This window comes from Rana temporaria, chromosome 1, assembly GCF_905171775.1.
Source record: "Rana temporaria chromosome 1, aRanTem1.1, whole genome shotgun sequence".
NCBI lineage: Eukaryota > Metazoa > Chordata > Amphibia > Anura > Ranidae > Rana > Rana temporaria.
The window spans coordinates 15563575-15583319 of NC_053489.1; the positions used below are offsets into that span (position 1 = coordinate 15563575).

The 19745-nt window shown below is 42.7% G+C and overlaps 1 protein-coding gene across 1 annotated transcript in view; it reads right to left on the reverse strand.

Moving 5' to 3' along the window:
* Positions 1-916: 916 nt before the first annotated feature.
* Positions 917-19745, reverse strand: part of LOC120914000 (extracellular calcium-sensing receptor-like) — a 44396-nt gene continuing 25567 nt past the window's right edge. Inside the window, exons 4-5 of the mRNA XM_040324830.1 lie at positions 1093-1404; positions 917-982 (exon numbers count right to left, since the gene is read on the reverse strand). Of these exons, the coding sequence (XP_040180764.1) occupies positions 917-982; positions 1093-1404 (378 nt within the window). The remainder of the gene's footprint in view (positions 983-1092; positions 1405-19745) is intronic.

Genomic DNA, 19745 nt, shown 5'->3' on the forward strand with positions numbered 1-19745 from the left:
GTTTCCCGTGGTTAGAACTGTCTCTGCACAAAATTACATTCTGACGGAAAAAAAGTCATTTAAAAATGACTCGCGGCTATAATGAATTGACGGCTCCCAGCAATTCATTATAGCCGCGAGACATTTTTAAATGACTTTTTTTCCATCAGAATGTCATTTTGTGCAGAGACAGTTCTAACCACGGGAAACACGCGCCAATTTACAGGCACAGTATATACCCCCCCAGGTACGAAATTAAAAGGAATATTTCACTTTTATTGTTGCACTTTAAGCATTATTACATTCACTGCTCACGAAAAAACGGTTGTTTAAAAAAAAATGCATTGGTACATGTCCCCTGGGGCAGGACTCAGGTCCCCAAACACGTTTTAGGACAAAAACTAGCATATTAACCTTTAAAATTAACACTTTTTATTTCTCCAATAGACTTCTAAAGGGAGTTTGTCAGCTTTACATATTTATTGCATTGCGCCCTCTGCTGTGCCGGGTTCATACGCTCAATTAATGATTTATCCAGCGCACCAATTAAGCCATGAACCGGTGCAGCGCTTTGTATATAGTAAATCAGCCCCACTGAGTATAAAAAGATACAAGTAAACTTTCATTGGACGCTCTCACCTTATACTTTAGTGTGTGTGGATTTATTTCAGATTTTTCGTTATTTATTTTAAAGGAGAAATCCATGTCATGTAATGCTTGAGCCAAAATGTAGACTGCAATATACACTCTATAGGATGTTTTCTCATCAGGAAAATATAAATCAAATGGAACTGTCTCCACACCGCAGTCCCTAAGAGGTATTCCATATGTGAGTGAAATAAGGACATTTTTTATTTTGTTTTTTGAAAAGCATCTATATTGAGTTATGAGAATATCCTCCATCAGGGGGTCATTTGGGCGGCTGGATGGATGAAAACTATAAAAATATTCCAGCAATCCCTTTATGTGGAGATGGGGTAATGTAAACGCCAAGCTGCAGTAACTGAGAGCAAAAAAACTTTCAGTCATTAACCAAGAATCTGGTATAATAAATGTTTTCTCTGTGTAATAAGGGGCATTATTATACAAAAACTGGTAATAAAACAGACTAACTGAGCCACAAATAATAAGAACTTCCGTGGTTGAGCTTCGCAGCTCTGGATGAATTGTATCATAATTCATTACAGACACCAGAATCTTGAATTCAATACAAATTCCATGATTAGATAAATGTTTGCTGAGTTGTCGGATCTCCCTCTCTCCGTATTCATCATCAGATGTAAGGATCCCGACCCAGTTCCACTTCAACCTTTCCAGTAACTTTGCTATGGCCACATATTGCATCTCATCATCCGGAACTGTCCGGAAAAAGTTTGGATACATCTTTCTATCACTCAGCAAAGTATCTCTGGCTCCATAACTAATCTAGAAAGGAAGAAAACAGTCTGTATAAATAATGTGGAACGCTTAATATCCAATTGGAAAGAAGAGAACCTTAGAAAATGTTTAAATGTTTTTTTTAGAAAGCAACAAACGTGTCGTCTGAGCTGCCTACAATAGATGTATAACCAGATTTTAGTGGTGCTTTTTTTTCACCAGACCAATTAGATAAAGATACAAGAGTACATTTATTATTTCATAAATGATTACAGCCATCAGTGAAAGCTGATAATATGATATTTATGGTGGAATTTATCAAAACTGGATCTGCCAGAATCTGGAGCAACCAATCAGCCTCTATCTTCAGCTTGTTTAGTTAAATGTTGAAGATGAAAGATAGAAGCTGATTGGTTGTCATACACAACTGCCCCAGATTCTGGCTGCCACAGTTTTGATAAATTCCCCTCTAATGCCGCGTACATACGACCGTTTTTCATGACGAGAAAAATTGCACTTTTTAAATTAAAACGGTCATGTGTAGGCTCGACGAGAAAAATGGCAGAGAAAAAAATAGAAGCTGCTTTATTTGTTCTCGTCGTTTTTCACGTTGTTCTTTTTAACGTTGTGAAAAACGGTCGTGTGTAGGCTCTTACGAGGGGAAAAAAAACATGCATGCTCAGAATCAAGTATGAGACGGGAGATAGTACATTCATCACGCTGTAATGGACTGAAAAGCATGAGGCTGAAAAGCGTGAATCGTCTCTCACCAAACTTTTACTAACACGAGATTAGCAGAAGGAGCCCAAAGGGTGGTGCCATTCGAATGGAACTTCCCCTTTATAGTGCCGTCATACGTGTTTTACGTCACCGCACTTTGCTCAAGTGTTTTTTCATGAACCTGTGTATGCAAGGCAGGCTTGAGAGGAATCACAAAAAATCATGTCGAGAAAAACTTTGTTTTTTTGCATGACATGAATAACGGTCGTGTGTATGCGGCATAAGAGTTCTTCCTCCTGTAATCCCACCTAGGGATTTCCTGATCACCAGTTTTCTGGACAGACACTCCCACCGCAAGACTGATTTTGGCTGTAGCTGGAGGTGAACAACCGAGTATAAACACAATTACCAGCTCAGCCCCTGAACCTGTATATCCTTTATGGAGCAAATCAATGTTTACATTTCCACTATGGGTCCGTCTATTCAACCGTAACTCTCATTTCTTCAGATAACAAAGTGACATTCTGTATATACTGTAAAATGTTCTCAAAATATAAAAAGGTGCCAACCGTATTGGATATGTGTGACAGATCCCCCTTTAAGTGTGAATGACACTATAATAAATCAAACAAAAATATAAAGTATGCACTAATTAACCACTTGCCGACCACCTCAAGCACATATACATGGGCAAAGTGATTTGTGAACGCACAAACGACGACATACCCATACGTTGGCTCTTTTAAGAGCCATAGCAGGCGTGCGTGTGCCGCTCATCAATGCTGGCCACCCACGATTGCGGGCACGAGAGACAGAATGGGGATTTGTGTATGTAAACACACAAATCCTCATTCTGACAGGAAAGAAGAGACAGATCTGCTGTTCATGGTAATTACGAACAGCGATATGTCTCCTCCTCCAGTCAGTCTCATCCCCCTACAGTTAGAAACACTCACGAGGGAACATATTTAACCTCTTGAAGTGTCAAAAGTGTCCGCCCCAATGTTGCAGTCCCGCTAAAAATCACAGATCACTAACATTACTAGTAAAAAAATAAAATAATAAAAATGCTATAAATCTATCCCCTATTTTGTAGACGCTATAACTTTTGTGAAAACTAATCAATATACACTTATTGCAATTTTTTACCCGAAATATGTAGAAGAGTACATATTGGTCTAAGCTGCTGAAGATTTTTTTTTTTTAAATGGGGATATTTATTAAAGCAAAATGTAAAAAATATTGTTTTTTTTCCAAAATTTTGGTCTTTTTTTGTTTATAGCGCAAACATTTTGTTTGGGTACAACGTTGCATGACCGCGCAATTGTCAGTTAAAGTCATGCAGTGGTGTATCGCAAAAAATGGCCTGGTCATTAGGGGGAGCACGTTTTTCTTGGAATGATATAAAGATACACGGTGGATTGGAGTCATTTCATTAAAGTGCAAGGACTTGGAAATGGTCACAGATGAATAAGGACTTCAGTTTGCATATTTTTACAGCACTTTTCATTTTTTGATATGTATATGCATTAAGTTATCACTGACAGAACACTGGTATTAATCATTGGAATTTTTCACAGCATCTTTGTGGAATATTTTGTACGATTTTTTGTGCATTTTTTTGTTTTTAAAAATTGTACATACAGTAAGTGATTATGACATCATTTTAATTTTGAATGTATATGTCTAGAGAAGTGAAGAGGGTGGGACTTTAAAATAAGTATATGGCAGCAAGAAAATATTGAGGTGAACAACATAGCTTTAATTGATGTTATAAAGTGTAAACATACAATTGCTGATATCAAAATGAATGATGAGCATGATGATGACAATAAACATGATGATAACAAAAAGTGTCTCATGGTATAGCCACGGATAACAATGGTAAATTGATAAGCAGGGTAATAAACATAAACGTAGACATAATAATAACAATAATGTCTCACAATAAGACTGAAATAAAGTTCTGTAGTTCACCAAGGACACAATTGAATAAAATCATAGTTACAGGTACTGCCTGCAGGCCCTATGGCCTCACTGGACCTGTGAGGGTAGAGATTGCATAATGACTGAGGGTCACGATATGAATTGGCAGAAACACGGCATCGGAAAGCTCTACACGTTTTGTGGCTGTGCGCCACTCATCAGGAAAATGCACGTGGTGTATCTAAAATTAAGGTTATAAATGAGTGATCAGTATGTATAAAAGCATGGACAGGGTAGGGTAAGGACCCCAACACAAAAATGCGTACTTACTGGTTGGGGTTTCATAGGTATGTAATATGGTGGTGCGGTGTCACAAGCATCCGGGGACACCTCTAACCCGGAGCCGCTGCGGACAGCTCAATGTGGATGACCCATTCAGGCAGCAATTCGGATCATCATGGAACAATGAGGCATCTCAGTGGTGAAGTGAAGGATGATTAACAAAGAGCTGGGAAGCAGGGAGTGGAGGTGAAGGTGTGAGAAAAGAGCCTGTGCTGGTGGACAGGGAGGATTTAGGAAAAGGAACCCGTGCTGGTGGACATGATTGGGCTGGGATGAGGACTGGCAACCAGAAAGTTGCAGTGGGGGAGTGAGACAAATAGGTAGGGATGGAAAGAGTGATAGACCCACAGTAACACCTAGAAAGTGAGAGTGAGTGAGCCATGTGAACAGTGGAGGAGAATACCAGGTTACTTCATAGGGAAGAGGGATCTGTACATCAGGAAGAAAGTTCCAAGCTGTGTGCAGTCAGGTGTGCAGAGAGCCTCGAGTGACAGACCGCTCAGGAAGACACCCATATATACGTCACCGCGGGACCGCCCACCACCATCACACCGTATAGCACAGGGTAAAGACATGGCACCATCAGTCGGAAATTACATCTCCGGCTTACCGGTACCTTGATGTCTCTCATCATTGCCAACAAATATGGAAACCAATGGACATGGAGGTGACAGCGCTGGAGGCGCTGCACTGCCGCATGGAATGCGTAACATTGATGCGCAGGGGTGGGCGGAGGCACGCAAGGCACGTCATGGCCCCTGTGTTAGGAGACAAAGCCAGACAACATAGCGGCCAACCCAGTCACCCTAGAGTTTACAACAATAAGAATTATTATGTCCACTTAAGTTATCACTGATATTTAATAGAAATGTTCATTCGTTATCGTCTGAATGCATTTCCGTCAGAATTTCAGGAATTTTTGTGTGCGCAGAATCCGAAAAAAAAAAAAATATTTTTGTATCCATTATATCTTCGTATCATTGCAACAACAACAGTTCGATATAGATAGATAGATAGATAGAAGATTTAACATGACGGTGACAATTACAATCTGTGTCTATGGAACCTGCGGTAGAATGTGCCTAAAATTAACTCTATTAGTCCAAGATTATTCGACATAGAGAGAAAAGATTCGACATGATAGAGACAATAGTAAAGGAGCGGTCAGTGGTCGCTTCTGGAATGGGTGGAGAAAGTAAAATGATGACAATGATGAATGTTATTGGCTGATTGTAACCAAAGAGGAGGAGCTGTTGGGGTAGACCGTTCAACATGAACAGAAACAAACAAATATCATACAATGAAAAATATATATATAATATCGTTCCACATAAATATTCGACGAAGCAGCTAAAAACATATGATCACCGCGATCGGACATTTAAAGGGGTTGTAAAGGAATTCTTTTTTCCCTAAATAGCTTCCTTTACCTTAGTGCAGTCCTCCTTCACTTACCTCATCCTTCCATTTTGCTTTTAAATGTCCTTATTTCTTCTGAGAAATCCTCACTTCCTGTTCTTCTGTCTGTAACTCCACACAGTAATGCCTGGTGTGGAGAAAGCCTATTGAGGGGGGATGGGGCAAGCAGGAGTGTCAGGACGCCCACTAACACACAGCTACTTTCTCTATCTGCAAAGTAGAGAGTGTCCTTACTCTCCTGCTTGCCCCCTCCCCCTTAGGAGGCTTTCTCCACACCAGGGAGAAAGCCTTGCATTACTGTGTGGAGTTACAGACAGAAGAACAGGAAGTGAGGATTTCTCAGAAGAAATAAGGACATTTAAAAGCAAAATGGAGGTGGGCAGGCGCATGAGCGTCATGAGGACGTGACGTGGCAGAGGTAGGAGGTGCCGGATTGCTCCATGGCGGCAGGAGACATCCGCCGTGTAGAGGCTCCGATGCCATCACGCTTGGACCCGCAGACTGCAGCGTGAGAGGCTGAGGACTGCAAGGACCGAGCAGGAGCCTCACCCCCCGCCCAGGACGACCTGACATCCCCAAGAGATCCCGCCTGCAAAAAAGACAGGAAACAAGCCCCCACGAGACATGCTGTGCTGGAGAAGCATCAGCCGCCGCGCTCCCAGCACAGAACGGAAGCAAGCTTGTAGGCAATCGTGAGCAGAGGCAAGCTGTGTAGGAGCCGATGGGTCCCTGTAAGATTGCTGGAGACACGCGCCCGTGCAGCGGTATAAGGGTCTGGTGAGGCGCTCAGCAGAGCCGAGTATGAGCGGGTCCCCCCCCTGTCTCTGATGCCCCCCCTGATCTCAATTTCCCCCTCAGGAGTAGGATTACCTAATACTTATTGCTCAAAAGGTGTATTCTGATGCTAAATTGTCAAACCTATATGCCAGCCTTCTTTGAGGCACGCTATATGTTGGAACTGTAACTGAATATATTATTCTCACTGGTGTAATGGAAATAATTGTTGAATCATATGAGGGATGTAATACGTGGACTAACTAAATATTGAACTGGGTCTGTAACTCCTACGCTGCCTATTGCCTATGACACTCCAGAGAGCCTGGTTTTCTGCCTTTAGTGGGGACTGGTGAGGCACCCAGGTGGAGTTGATCAGGGTGGGCCCTGGACCCCCTCTCCCTCTTTATTATCCCATTACAGTGAATGAGTACACTGAGAATTTGGGCTTTTTGAAGATAGCAAGGCTGGGTAAACATAGGAACGAGTCTGTAACCCCATTAAGGTCTATTAAATGGGTGAACAGTCAACATTTTCTCTCTGCCCTACTTTAAAGGGGCCGTATTGCCTGAACGGAGCAGGCCGCTCAGAAGGTATATAGTGTAGGCTGTGTAGTGGCCGTGTGGTAGCTGTGTGGTGGACTCTGAATTAATGCTGGTTAAACACAAGCTGGATCAGACCCCCACCACAAATACAACAAAGCAGCTTGACAAATACACTATAACATCATAAACCTTCAAAACATATAGTAAAGTGAGTGTAAAGAGGCCGCGGACACTAAATAGTAAAAAGGAGACTAACTCACTCCTCCTACAGGCTAACCAACACCTACATAGCAGGAGCTGGACAGTCCGTCTTTTAGCGCCTTGGTTCTTTTTTTTTTTACTATTGGTAAGGCCCTGGAGCGCCGTACTAGGAGTGTATGCAATTATTTTTGATGCAAAGGTGTTAGGGATTAGCCCCGACTTCAAGTATCTCCATCTAAAACTCTGGCACGTTGCATAACCTCCGGTTTTGCTTAATATATATTTCCATCCATACTTACTGGCACCCTGAGCACAACCCCATGCTGGGGGGAATCCTAGACGGGGGGGCTGGATCTTGTGCTCACAACAAACGGGGTGGACTTAAAAGTACCTAGGAAATAAGATACTAGAACACTCTCAAACTGGGGAAAAGAATCAGACCTACTACTAAGATGAATAGGTCCACGAGAGGCGCAGCCCCAAAGGGGCCCAAAAGTAAAGCCGGCACTAGCTCAATTCAGCACTACATGACCCAAGAGGGCAACACCAAAAGCCCTGGGGCGGCAAAGAAAACCGAAAAAAAGAAAACCGCGACCACAACAGGGGAAGACAGTGTGGACCGCTCCAAAGGGGAGACAACCTCAGAAAGTGAACATGAGCAAAGTAGGCTGGAGGAGATAGGCCAGGAGACAAAGCCGCCATCAAAAGCTGAGATGAATGTGATGTTGCTCAGGATGGAAAATCTCATCAAAACAGAAAGTGATAAGATAAGAATGGACTTGGGCGGCCTAGTGGAAAGAGTGGAGGAAACGGAAAAAAGAATTGAAGAACATGACTGTGAACTCGATAAATTAAAATCACAAGTCCAAGCCCTGACAGATAACCAAAAAACGCTAGCGTACCGACTGGAAGACCAGGAAAATCGCAATAGGCGACAGAACCTAAGAATCCGTGCGCTAACTGAGGAGAAAGGAGAAGACCTGAGAAATATTATGAATATTATATTCAACCCTCTGTTAGGCAAACTGGTAGATGCAAAGCCTCTTAAAATAGAACAAGTACACCGAGTAGGGAACCCCAATCAGACAGACAGAAAGGGGCCGAGAGATATTATAGTTTGGTTTCGGAACTATGAAGATAAAGCAGAGATATGCTGCAGGCTGAGGGGGAAGCCTCCCATTAGATATAAAGAGGAGGAGATTCAGATTTTTGCGGACCTATCAAAAGAAACACTAACAAGGAGACAACATCTGAAACCCTTATTGGAATTAATGTGCTCGCAAAACGTGAAATATCAATATTCCCTGCATGCCTCATTGGGAAAAACCGCAAGGCTGAGATACCCAGAAGAGCTGACAGGGTTCTGTCAAAAAATGGACTTAATAGTCCCAGAGTTGCCGGACTGGGTTGAATAAGGAAAGTTAGTGCAATTGGGAAGGGGAAAAGAAGAAGGGGTGCAGGGGTCTATAGACGGATAGCAGGAGGGGAAAGAGGGGAGGGGCGGGGATGGGGATGGGAGGGAGGGAGGCCATGGGGTATTCTTGAGCACCACTACGATGGTAAAGTGGAGGAGAATACCAATAGCGGCTCCTAGGCCAAGAGTGGGCCATGGGGAGGGAGGAGAGGGTGGGAGGTGTGGGGGGGAGGGAGGGGAGGGTGGGAGGTGTGGGGGGGAGGGGACCATCTCGGAGACTCCACAAGAACTAGGTAGATTCATCCATACGTCCCTTAAATGACCGATATTAGATTTCTCTCATACAATGTAAGAGGATTGAACTCTCACGTTAAGAGACTCAAAATCTTGAAGGAACTGGAGTACCATAAGGCGGATGTCGTCTTTGTACAGGAGACCCACTTAATGTCAGAGTCCAACATTAAGATGTTCTCCCCCAAGTTTCCCACGTGGTTCTATGGAGATACAATATCAAAGAGATCACGTGGGGTTGCTATAGGATTTGCTAGTAGTGTACGGTTTACAGATATATAGACGGATAGATCCAGAAGGAAGATTTTTATTCTTGAAGGTCAAAGTAGGAGGAGTGGATTTCACTCTGGCGAACGTCTATGCCCCCAATGTGAATTCAGTTAAATATGTTAATAAAATTCTGAGGAAATTAAAAGATTTTGAGGAAGGACATGTTGTACTGATGGGAGATCTCAACTGTTGCCTGAACCCCATATTTGATAGTACGTCCCGGGCACAGGGGACTAATGGTGAGCACCTAAAAGAATTGAAACAACGAATGTTACACAACCAACCAGTGGCGTCTCCAGCTTTCATATTTAGGGGGGGCACATGGGGGGACAGGGACAAAAGTAGGGGGGCCAACTATAAAATGCAATTATATATATATATATATATATATATATATATATATATATATATATCCTGGGGCCCTTTACTACGATCCCACTATGGGCCCTTTCACATGTTCTGCAGTGAGCTCCCTTCCTACTATACTGGGGCCCCCCAGGGTGGCAGAAAACAAGAGATATATGTCACCAGCACACCAAGAAAATATAAGGGTCCAAAGCAGTGGAAGAACTATCATTGTTGCAAAGGTTGTCTTGCCACCGGGCCCTGGTGTTCTGCCACAGTGGGGATCCCCAGCTGTCCTGGCCCTGCTATTTACAGTGCTGGTCTGGCATCTGTCTCCTTGGCAGCGGCGGCAGTATATTAGGACCTAGTGCTGGTGACATTATGGGTGCATGCAGGGGAAGGCTGGCACTATTGGTTATAGAGAGCCGAGCCCCCAGCTGGTCACCTAGCAGCAGTAATGCTGTATAACCTTCTCTGTTGACATGCTGATCGGCATGTGATCCAGGTGATGCTCCCAGTCAGATCTAATAAACACAGTAATTATTAGCATCAAGAGTACAACCACATAAATATAATCAACCGTATGATCAGCAGCCATGTGGGCTCTATGCCTGTAAAGTGTGGGCTTTGATCAATAAAATCTCTGATATTTATGACTAGGATTTGACTAAGAGCATCACCTGGATTGCATCCCGATCAGCATGTCAGAGAAGATCCACTGCTGCTAAGCAACCTGCAGGGAGCTCAACTGTCTACAACCAATAGAGATGGGCTCGGGTGTGTTTGAAATCCCACATGCCCAATCATGCCAGGAAGCCGACACTCCACAGTGTTAATCAATGTATGGCCTAAGAGCTAAGACCAGCCATAGACAGTTTAAATCTCAGCTGGTTCAGCAGAAACTGGCTGAGATTTGAACCATTAATGAGCAGATTCTCTTATAATTATCACTAGTGGTTGCTGTATAGTCACTAGTGATAATCACTGTTTGTCGGGAGAATATAATTGCTGGGCAGGAGGGATATTCCCCTGTCAGCACTGTCTGTTGATGGGGGAATCATGCAAGTTTCTTTCCTGCAATCTGTGGATGCAGGAAAGAAATTTGCACCGTATATTATCTGCCTAACTGAAAGTGAAAGTAAATTGTGAATGTTTTGAAAGAACAGGAGAGGGGAGGGAGACAGATGGGGGGGGAGAGAGAAGGGATGGAGATAATGTAGTTCAGTGATTACAGTGTACTGCAGTCTGCAGTGCACACACTTAAACACGGTCCAGGCTAGAATATCTGGTTGTGTGAGCGCTCGCATTATGCAGTGATGGCGAGCAGAGGGAGGGGGAGGAATCCCCCGCAGAGCTGACTGGGGACGCTCTCCCTCTCGGGGAGCAAAATACAAAAATTGCAAAACAAAAACATTTTTTTTTTTTTTGGGGGGGGGCACATGGTGGGGCACAGCATGATGTTGGGGGGGTCAGGGCCCCCTCTGGCCCCCCCTAGGGACGCCCCTGCAACCAACTGATTGATGTATGGCGAACCTTACATCCTAAAACGCGTGATTACACCTTTTACTCCCCTGTGCACGGGGCGTACTCGAGGATAGATTATATCCTCATAGATCATAGACTACTGGATAGGGTAACAGATGCAGGGATTGGGATCACGACAATCTCAGACCACGCCCCTATAACTTTAAAAATCAGCATATCACTACAGCATATCACTACAGCAAAAAAATCCACCGGTGTGGAGACTGGATGAAAGCTTATTTGAAGATGAAAAGGTAGTTGGGAGAGTACAAAAAGAATTAGAGCTCTATTTTAGGGAGAACAATACGGAGGGGATCTCGGGGGCATCCCTTTGGGGGATTCTTATTGCCGAGGGAGCAAGGAAAAATAAAGAAAGTTCCAGGAAATTAAAATCTTTAACAGAAGAAATCCACATTTTAGAACAAGACCATGAAACTCAGGGTCAAAAGAGAGCAACTCTTCATGCATTGTCCTTAAAAAGGGATGAATATAGAGCTCTATCAGAGCAAGAAATAAGGAGACTACTTAATAGAAGGGATAGAGAAAGATACATTTTGGGAAACAAACCCAGTAAGCACCTAGCTAGAATGGTACAAAGAAAGAAAACTAGAAACTTTATCGAAAAGATCCAAAAAAAGAACGGAGAATTAGCTAACTCAACTAGAGACATAGCTGAAGTCTTTAGAAAATATTATGAAGATTTATATGCTGTACAACAAAAGGAGTGGAGTCCTGGCGAGAAAGAGGCTAAAATAAGAGCAGTACTTCAGAAAGCGAATTTACCTAGGATAGAAGTTCAAGCAACTGCAAAAATGGAAGAGCCCATAACTGAGGAGGAGGTGAGCGTAGCCCTAAAAAAGTCAGCTAAGGGGAAAAGCCCAGGCCCAGATGGCTTCACGACTCTGTACCTGCAAAAATTCGGCTCTATATTAATCCCTAGACTTTGCCATTATTTTAACGGGTTGGGGGCAGAATATGAGATGAGCCGGGAGGCATTGGAAGCAACAATCACCGTTATAAAAAAAGAGGGAAAATACAACACACTTTGCTCAGGCTTCTGACCCATATCATTATTAAATGCAGACACAAAGTTGTATGCTAAGATATTGGCCGAACGCATGAAGGGGCTAATGACAACCATAGTGCACCCTGACCAGGTGGGTTTTATACCCGGTAGAGAGGGTAAGGACAACGGGGTCAGGGCCCTCCTCCTCCTACAGCAAATTAAAGACAGTGGATCCCCCGGTCTACTTCTGTCAGTCGACGCTGAAAAAGCGTTTGACAGGGTAGACTGGGGGCTCATGATCCAAACGCTAGAAGAAATAGGTATTGGTCTGAGGATGGTGAGGCGGATTAAAACGCTCTACCATCACCCGTACGCCAGGATTAAAATCAATGGATCCCTGTCTACTCCCTTAGAGATGAGGAATGGGACTAGACAGGGATGCCCATTGTCCCCTCTCCTTTTCGTTCTTTCTCTGGAACCCCTATTGGCAATGATACGTAATAACTCCGAGATTAGGGGACCCAAAGTTGGGGAAGAAGAGCACAAATTGGCCGCCTTCGCGGATGATATCCTATTCTTCATAAGTAGTCCCAGAAACACACTCCCGAACTTAATGAGAAATATTATACAGTACGGTGAGGTCTCAAATTTTAAAATTAATGTATCCAAGACGGAGATCTTGAATGTCAATATTTCTAAGGAGGAAAACGATACCTTCAAACGACATTCAATTTCTCCTGGAAAAAATAAATAAATTACCTTGGCATTAAACTAGTAAACTCTTTAAAGAAAATGTATAGAGTCAATTATATCCCTCTGTTAAATGAAATTAAACGAGAAATTAAAACCATCTATTATCGGCCAATCTCATGGTTTGGCAGGATAAATGTTGTAAAAATTGTACTAATTCCAAAAATAATCTACACATTTCAAATGGTCCCAGTAGCTCTCCCACAGACGTATTTCAAAATATTAAACTCCCTCCTGATGAACTACATCTGGAAAAATAAAAAACAGAGGATTTCAGCTCAAGTATTAAAACAGAATAAGAAAATGGGCGGACTGGCGGTTCCTGACATCAGAAAATATTATGAAGCAATAGTCCTAGCACGGGTAATAGAGTGGGCCAAAGAGAATCTAGATAAAAGATGGATTAATATTGAATGCACACTTGCACGGGCATAATTGGGACAAATAATTTGGAATCCACCACAATATAGAACACTAGACACTACTGCACATGAAATAACATTTAATGCATTACGGGTATGGGACAGACTACACAAACAATTGAAATTAAAATTCAATTCCCCATTAATGGAACTTAAAGACAATGAATATTTTGCACCAGGGATGGCAGGGGTGGGAGGGAAATGGATTAAAAATAGAATTCAGGTTAGGGACATTATACACAAGGGTAAGATATTGACACATCACGAGATTAAAGCAAAGATAGAATCCATGAGACTGGATGAATGGCGATACATGCAGTTGGCGCTTTTTATTAAGCGACTCCCGCTACCCCTCCGATCATGCGAGGAGTATACACCGATTGAAAAGCTCTGTATCACCGACAGTTCAAAAGGTAATATCTCCAAAATCTATAAGTTTCTGTGTAAAAGGGAAGAGTTAGATACCCCAACGTACATCTTAAAATGGGAAAGAGAACTGGAGGCACCCAGAGGAAACATCTTATTATCAAGAATAATAAAAATGATCCATTCTTCTGCAATTGATGTTAGGACTGCCGAGATGAATTTTAAATGCTTAACAGGATGGTATGCTACCCCAGATAAAACTAGCAAATATAGAGAAGGGCAGACAGCAGATTGTTGGAGAGGGTGCACAGCAAAGGGGACAATGGCCCATCTGTGGTGGGATTGCCCGGTAATAAAAACATTTTGGAAAAAAATCCTTTCACTGATTAAGGAAATAATCAAGAAAGAGATAATAGAAGACCCATGGGTAGTTCTGTTTCATGGTGGGGAAGAGAGTATAAAAGAATATAAAAGATCGTTGACTCCCCATTTACTCAACGCAGCCAAACGCCTGATACCAAAAAAGTGGAGGGAAGTAGAAAGCCCACAGGTCTGGGAGTGGATGGAGTCAGTGGAGGAGACCTATAGGAGGGAGGAGTGGAAGGACGGGACAGACGAGGAAAATGCCGATTATAGGGGTAAATGGGTAAATTGGTTCAATTTAAAAAAAAAACAGGGGATACATGGAGAACCTGAGGGAGATATAGAAAGCCCAAGTAGCATCTGAGACAAACTAGTGGAGTGGAGTCACGAGATGGTGGGGTGGGGGGGGTTAGGGGGGAGGGAAGGGGAGGGTCGCTGGGTCTAACTTTTGTATCCCCCTTATCTATTTATTACTGGAAAATTCAATTAATAGTCTATAAACATAGACAATATATTTAAAAAAAAAATATATATATATATATTTAAACAAAAAGAAAAAAAAAAAAAGAATCATTATGAAAAACCAAAATAAAGAGGAATCATATATCCGCAGATGATGCTAAAACTTCTTCGGAGACGATGGGGGACCATCTTCCATGAGAAAGTCACCAAGAAAGTTATTTTTTTATTTATTTTTTTTATAATTCTTTATTTTGTATCCTTTTTCTTTTTCCTTCCACAAACAAAAAGTAATAAATACAACTCTTACAGTATCTTCATTATTATAACCTTCATTGAAATCCTCACCTAAACATCTCATAAACTCTGTGTTACATCCTTCTATTCCAGTTCTAATCTCCCCTATGCTGGCCCAGGTCCACTCTCCTTCACGACCCTGAGATCTTCATCTACCATCCTCGGAGAGGTGCCCTGAGCCCGAGGATATATTGGTCACCCACCCTACGCCCCCCCTCCCCGGCAGCAAAAAAAAAAAAAAAAATTGCTTCGGATCAGTCCTGGTCTCTCCCCCTCCCCCCCCCTATGGACTCCGATCCCTATATTCTATGTATGGAGTCCAGGTCCTCCAGTAAATCTCCTCTCGTTCCTGCACTCCCATTGTAAGGTTTTCCATCATCTGTATCTCGTTTATTCTGCTAAGCCATTGCATTTTTGTTGGGGAAGCTGTACTCTTCCATAGGATTGGTATACATGCCTTTGCGGCTGTTATCAGGTGGCGTAGTAGGGATTGTTTATAGTTTTCCAATGATATGGGAATGTCAAGTAACAAGAATGCCGCGGGTCTGTCTTCAAGATTTACCCCGGTAATTTCCAGGGTTGTCTCCGAGACCATCTTCCAAAATTCTCTTATCACCTGACAGTCCCAAAATATGTGTACCATGGTGCCCTCTTCTTTCCGACATCTCCAGCAGGCTTTAGACGTGTTGGGGAAAAACCGGTTCAGTATTGTTGGTGTCCTATACCACCTTGTCAATACTTTATATCCCCCCTCCTGATACCTAGATGCGATTGAGGCTTTATGTGTAAATGAAAAGATCTTATTTTTCTGTGTCTCTGAAAACTTAATACCGTGATCCCTTTCCCACGCCTGTATGAAAACAAGCTCTTGTGGCGCATTTGATTCGATCAGTAAGTTATAAATATATGATAACATGTGTCTCACTGGTTCTTTTTTTAGGCAAATTTCCTCAAATTTAGACGGGGTCCCTATCTCTACCTCTTGATTTTTCAGAGATCCTAGAAACGTTCTCAACTGATTACGTCTCCATAAATCAATATCTTCTCCATATACCAGTTCTAGATCCTCGTTCTGCATTACATGATTCTCTCTCATGAAGAGTATCAGTCTGCTGGCTCCCTTCCGTCTTAGGCCCGGTACACACGAGCAAACATGTACGATGAAAGCGGTCCGTCGGACCGTTTTCACCGTACATGCCTGCCAGAGGGCTTCTGTACGATGGTTGTACTAACCATCGTACAGAAGTCCGCGCGTAAACACTACGCGGGGCGTGTCTGCGTCGTCGCCGCGACGATGCCGCGGCGATGACGCGGCGACGTGGGCGGGCCTGCCATTTAAAGGCTTCCACGCATGCGTCAAAGTCATTCGCCGCATGCGAGGGACGGCGGGCACTCGGACATGTCCGAGCGGGCAGGATTCCAGCGGACGGTTTTAAAACACGTCCAGGAATATTTGTCTGCTGGGAAAAGGCCCGGCGGGCAAATGTTTGCTGGAATTCGGCCCGCTCGCGCCTACACACGACCGAACATGTATGCTAAAACTGGCCCGCGGACCAGTTTCAGCATACATGTTTGGTCGTGTGAACGGGGCCTAAGACTGTTAAAATGTCGGTCTCTTAAACCTGGCTCAAAGCTCGGATTTCCCAGAATAGGTGTCATAGGGCCGATACATTTCACCAAGTTTGTTTTCTTAGATACCCGTCTGATAACTCTAAGTGTCGCTTTTATCATTGGATGTTTCTTTGCGCTCTGGGGTATCTTATTCTCCCCTAACCACGCCAATCCTTCTATGGGGATATTGCTTACTTCTTGTTCCAGATTGACCCATGGTTTGTCTGCCTGATGTGTGCACCAGTCCACTACTCGTGCTAGATGGGAAGCCTCATAATACCCCATTGGGTCTGGGAGCCCGACTCCTCCTTTTTCTTTGGGTAGGATCAGTATATTTCTCCGGACTCTGGCCGGTTTTCCAGCCCATATGAACTTCATAAACCTAGATCTCATGTCTCTCAGAAATCCCATCGGCAATGTTATGGGAAGTGTCTGAAATAGATACAGTAATCTTGGCATCGTATTCATTTTTACTATATTTATTCGGCCAAACCATGAAAAGATTTCTTTATCCCACTTTATTAAGTCTGACTTTATTTTTTTAATTAAAGGTAGAAAATTTAGTTCAAAGACCCTGCCCAGCTTCCTTGGTATCTTCGTTCCCAAATATCCTACATGGGAATCTGTCCATCTGAAAGAGAAGCTACCAGCTAGTTGTTGCCGCAACCCACTGTCCACCTCAACTCCCATTGCTTCCGATTTGTTATAATTTACTTTAAAATTAGAGATTTTTCCATATCTTTTTATTTCTGCTAATAAGCATGGAAGCGATGTTATTGGGGACGTTAATGTGAACAGTAGGTCGTCAGCATATGCTGCCACCTTATAGTCATCTTGCCCCACCCGGATACCCCGTATGTCACTGTTTGCTCTTATAATTCTTAAAAAAGGTTCCAAAGAAAGGATAAATATAATTGGGGATAGAGGGCATCCCTGCCGGGTTCCATTATGGATAGGGAAGGGGTCTGATTTTTTCTCATTTATCCTCACTCTTGCCGATGGGCAGGAGTATAAGCTTGTGATCCAGTTCAGAAGGCCCTTCCCCAAGCCAATATGTAGTAACATAGCTTTTAGATATCCCCATTCCACCCTGTCAAATGCCTTTTCCGCATCAGCGGATATCAGAACTACAGGCTGATGGCGTTGTTGAGCTAAGTAAATTGTGCTTATTATCCTTTGAGTGTTCTCTCTGCCTTCTCTGCCCGGGGTGAAACCCACTTGGTCTGGGTGTATCAGTGCGGGGATACACGTCAGCAGTCTATCGGCCAATATCTTCGCCAGAATCTTTAAGTCGACATTTAGCAAGGATATTGGCCGATAGCTTGGGCACTGGGCAGGGTCTTTCCCTTCCTTAGGGATCACTACAATCTCAGCCATCAAAGTTTCCGCTGGCATCCTCTGTCCATCGCGGATCGAGTTGAAGGCCACGACAAACCTAGGGGCCAATTTTTCCGCAAAGATTTTGTAGTAACGCAGTGTATATCCATCGGGCCCCGGCGCCTTTCCCACTTTTAATGCTCCAAGAGCTCTCTGGAATTCTTCTACTGTAATTGGGCCATCTATCTTCTCTGCGTTTTCTGTAGATATCTTTGGCATTTCTGAGGACACTAGGTATTCCTTAATCCTTTCTTCTCTTTCTGAGGTATTTGCTCTTACGCCCTGCTTCTCCAGATTATATAATTTAAATAATAGTCTCTAAATGCTTCTGCTATTTGTTGCGTAGAGCTAACCATCACATCTCCCTGCGTTTTGATTTTTTCGATCTGATTACGGGCTCTCGTGTCTCTGAGTGCGTTCGCCAGTAATCTGCTGGGTTTATTCCCATATTCATAATAAGTTCTTTTACACCGACTCAATTTGGCTTTTGCTTTATCCGTTAACATAAGATTCAATTTTTCCCGCAGACCCGCCAGCTTCTCCTCTGTCTGGCGCGTCTGTAATTTCTTATGCGCTGTTTCCAGCAATTGGATTTCCCCCAGCAGACTATCAAGATTAGCACTCAGAGTACGTTTTCTATGTGCTCCCATTGATATAAGCACCCCTCTCAGGTAGCATTTGTGTGCTTCCCATATGCTCATTGGCAGCGTTTCGTCCGATTCGTTAGTGGAGAAGAAGTTATCTAGTTCCCGGGCTATCTGCTTCTCATACTCCGGGTCTTTTAAAAGTGTCTTGTTTATTCTCCAATTCCATTCTCGTGGCCCCCTCTCACCCCATTCTATGCTACAGTTGGTTGGCGCATGATCGGATATTGTGAACGACCCTATTGCTGCATCTCGTAGTCGTGAAAGAATGTTCTGGTCTAGAAAAACGTAGTCTATCCTTGTGTATGTCTTATGTTTTGCAGAAAAAAAACTGTAATCCTTATCATGTACCTGCATCGTCCTCCAGCTATCTATTAACTGTGTTTCTTTCAATAAACCCCTTGCTTTACATAGTTTTGTATTAGAGATATGAGATACTCCCTTTGATACGTCTATTGCTGGGTCTAATGCTATGTTTAAATCGCCCCCCATTATTAAGAACCCCTCTTTATTTTGTTGTACCACTTCCAAATATTTTTCCAATGCAGCTGTGGGGTCCTCATTGGGTAAATATAGATTCACCAGGGTAACCTTTTGGTTCCCTAGTTCCCCTTTTACTATTAACATCCGGCCTGCCTCATCCGTAATTACATTGGATTCTTTCCATAACATTTGTTTTGAGAGCATAATTGCCACCCCGTTCGCCTTAGATGTTTGCGAGGCACCATGGTATACAGTCGGAAATCTTTGATACCAAGAAAGTTATTGACTGAGCGGAAGGAAAAAAAATAAATAAATAAATAAATAAATAAATAAAAGCAAAATGGAAGGATGAGGTAAGTGATGGAGGACTGCACTAAGGTAAAGGAAGCTATTTAGGGATTTTTTTTTTTCCTTTACAACCCCTTTAAGGTCATATGCTCCGCCCATAGGCTATAGAAGAATTCTAATGTTTGATTAGTAATAATAATAATTGATAAATATAATTATTACTAATGTCATACAACATTAGAATTCTACTAAAGCTTGTGGGGGGAACATTCGACCGGAAATGTACGATCGCAGGGTCGTATAGTTTAGCTGCTTCGTCAAATCTTCTTAAAACATCTGACAGACACCATAGGCCTTCAATTGACAGATTCAAGCTTAATTCATTTGGATTTTCATCCGAATGCATTTTTTAACAAAACAAACTAAATACAAATAAAACCCGAAATTCTGAAACTAAATATTTCAGTGTGCACATGTCTAGTGTTTAACAAAAAAAATTCACAGCATCTTTGTAAAAAAAATTGTGCAATTATTTGTGCATTTTGTCCCCTA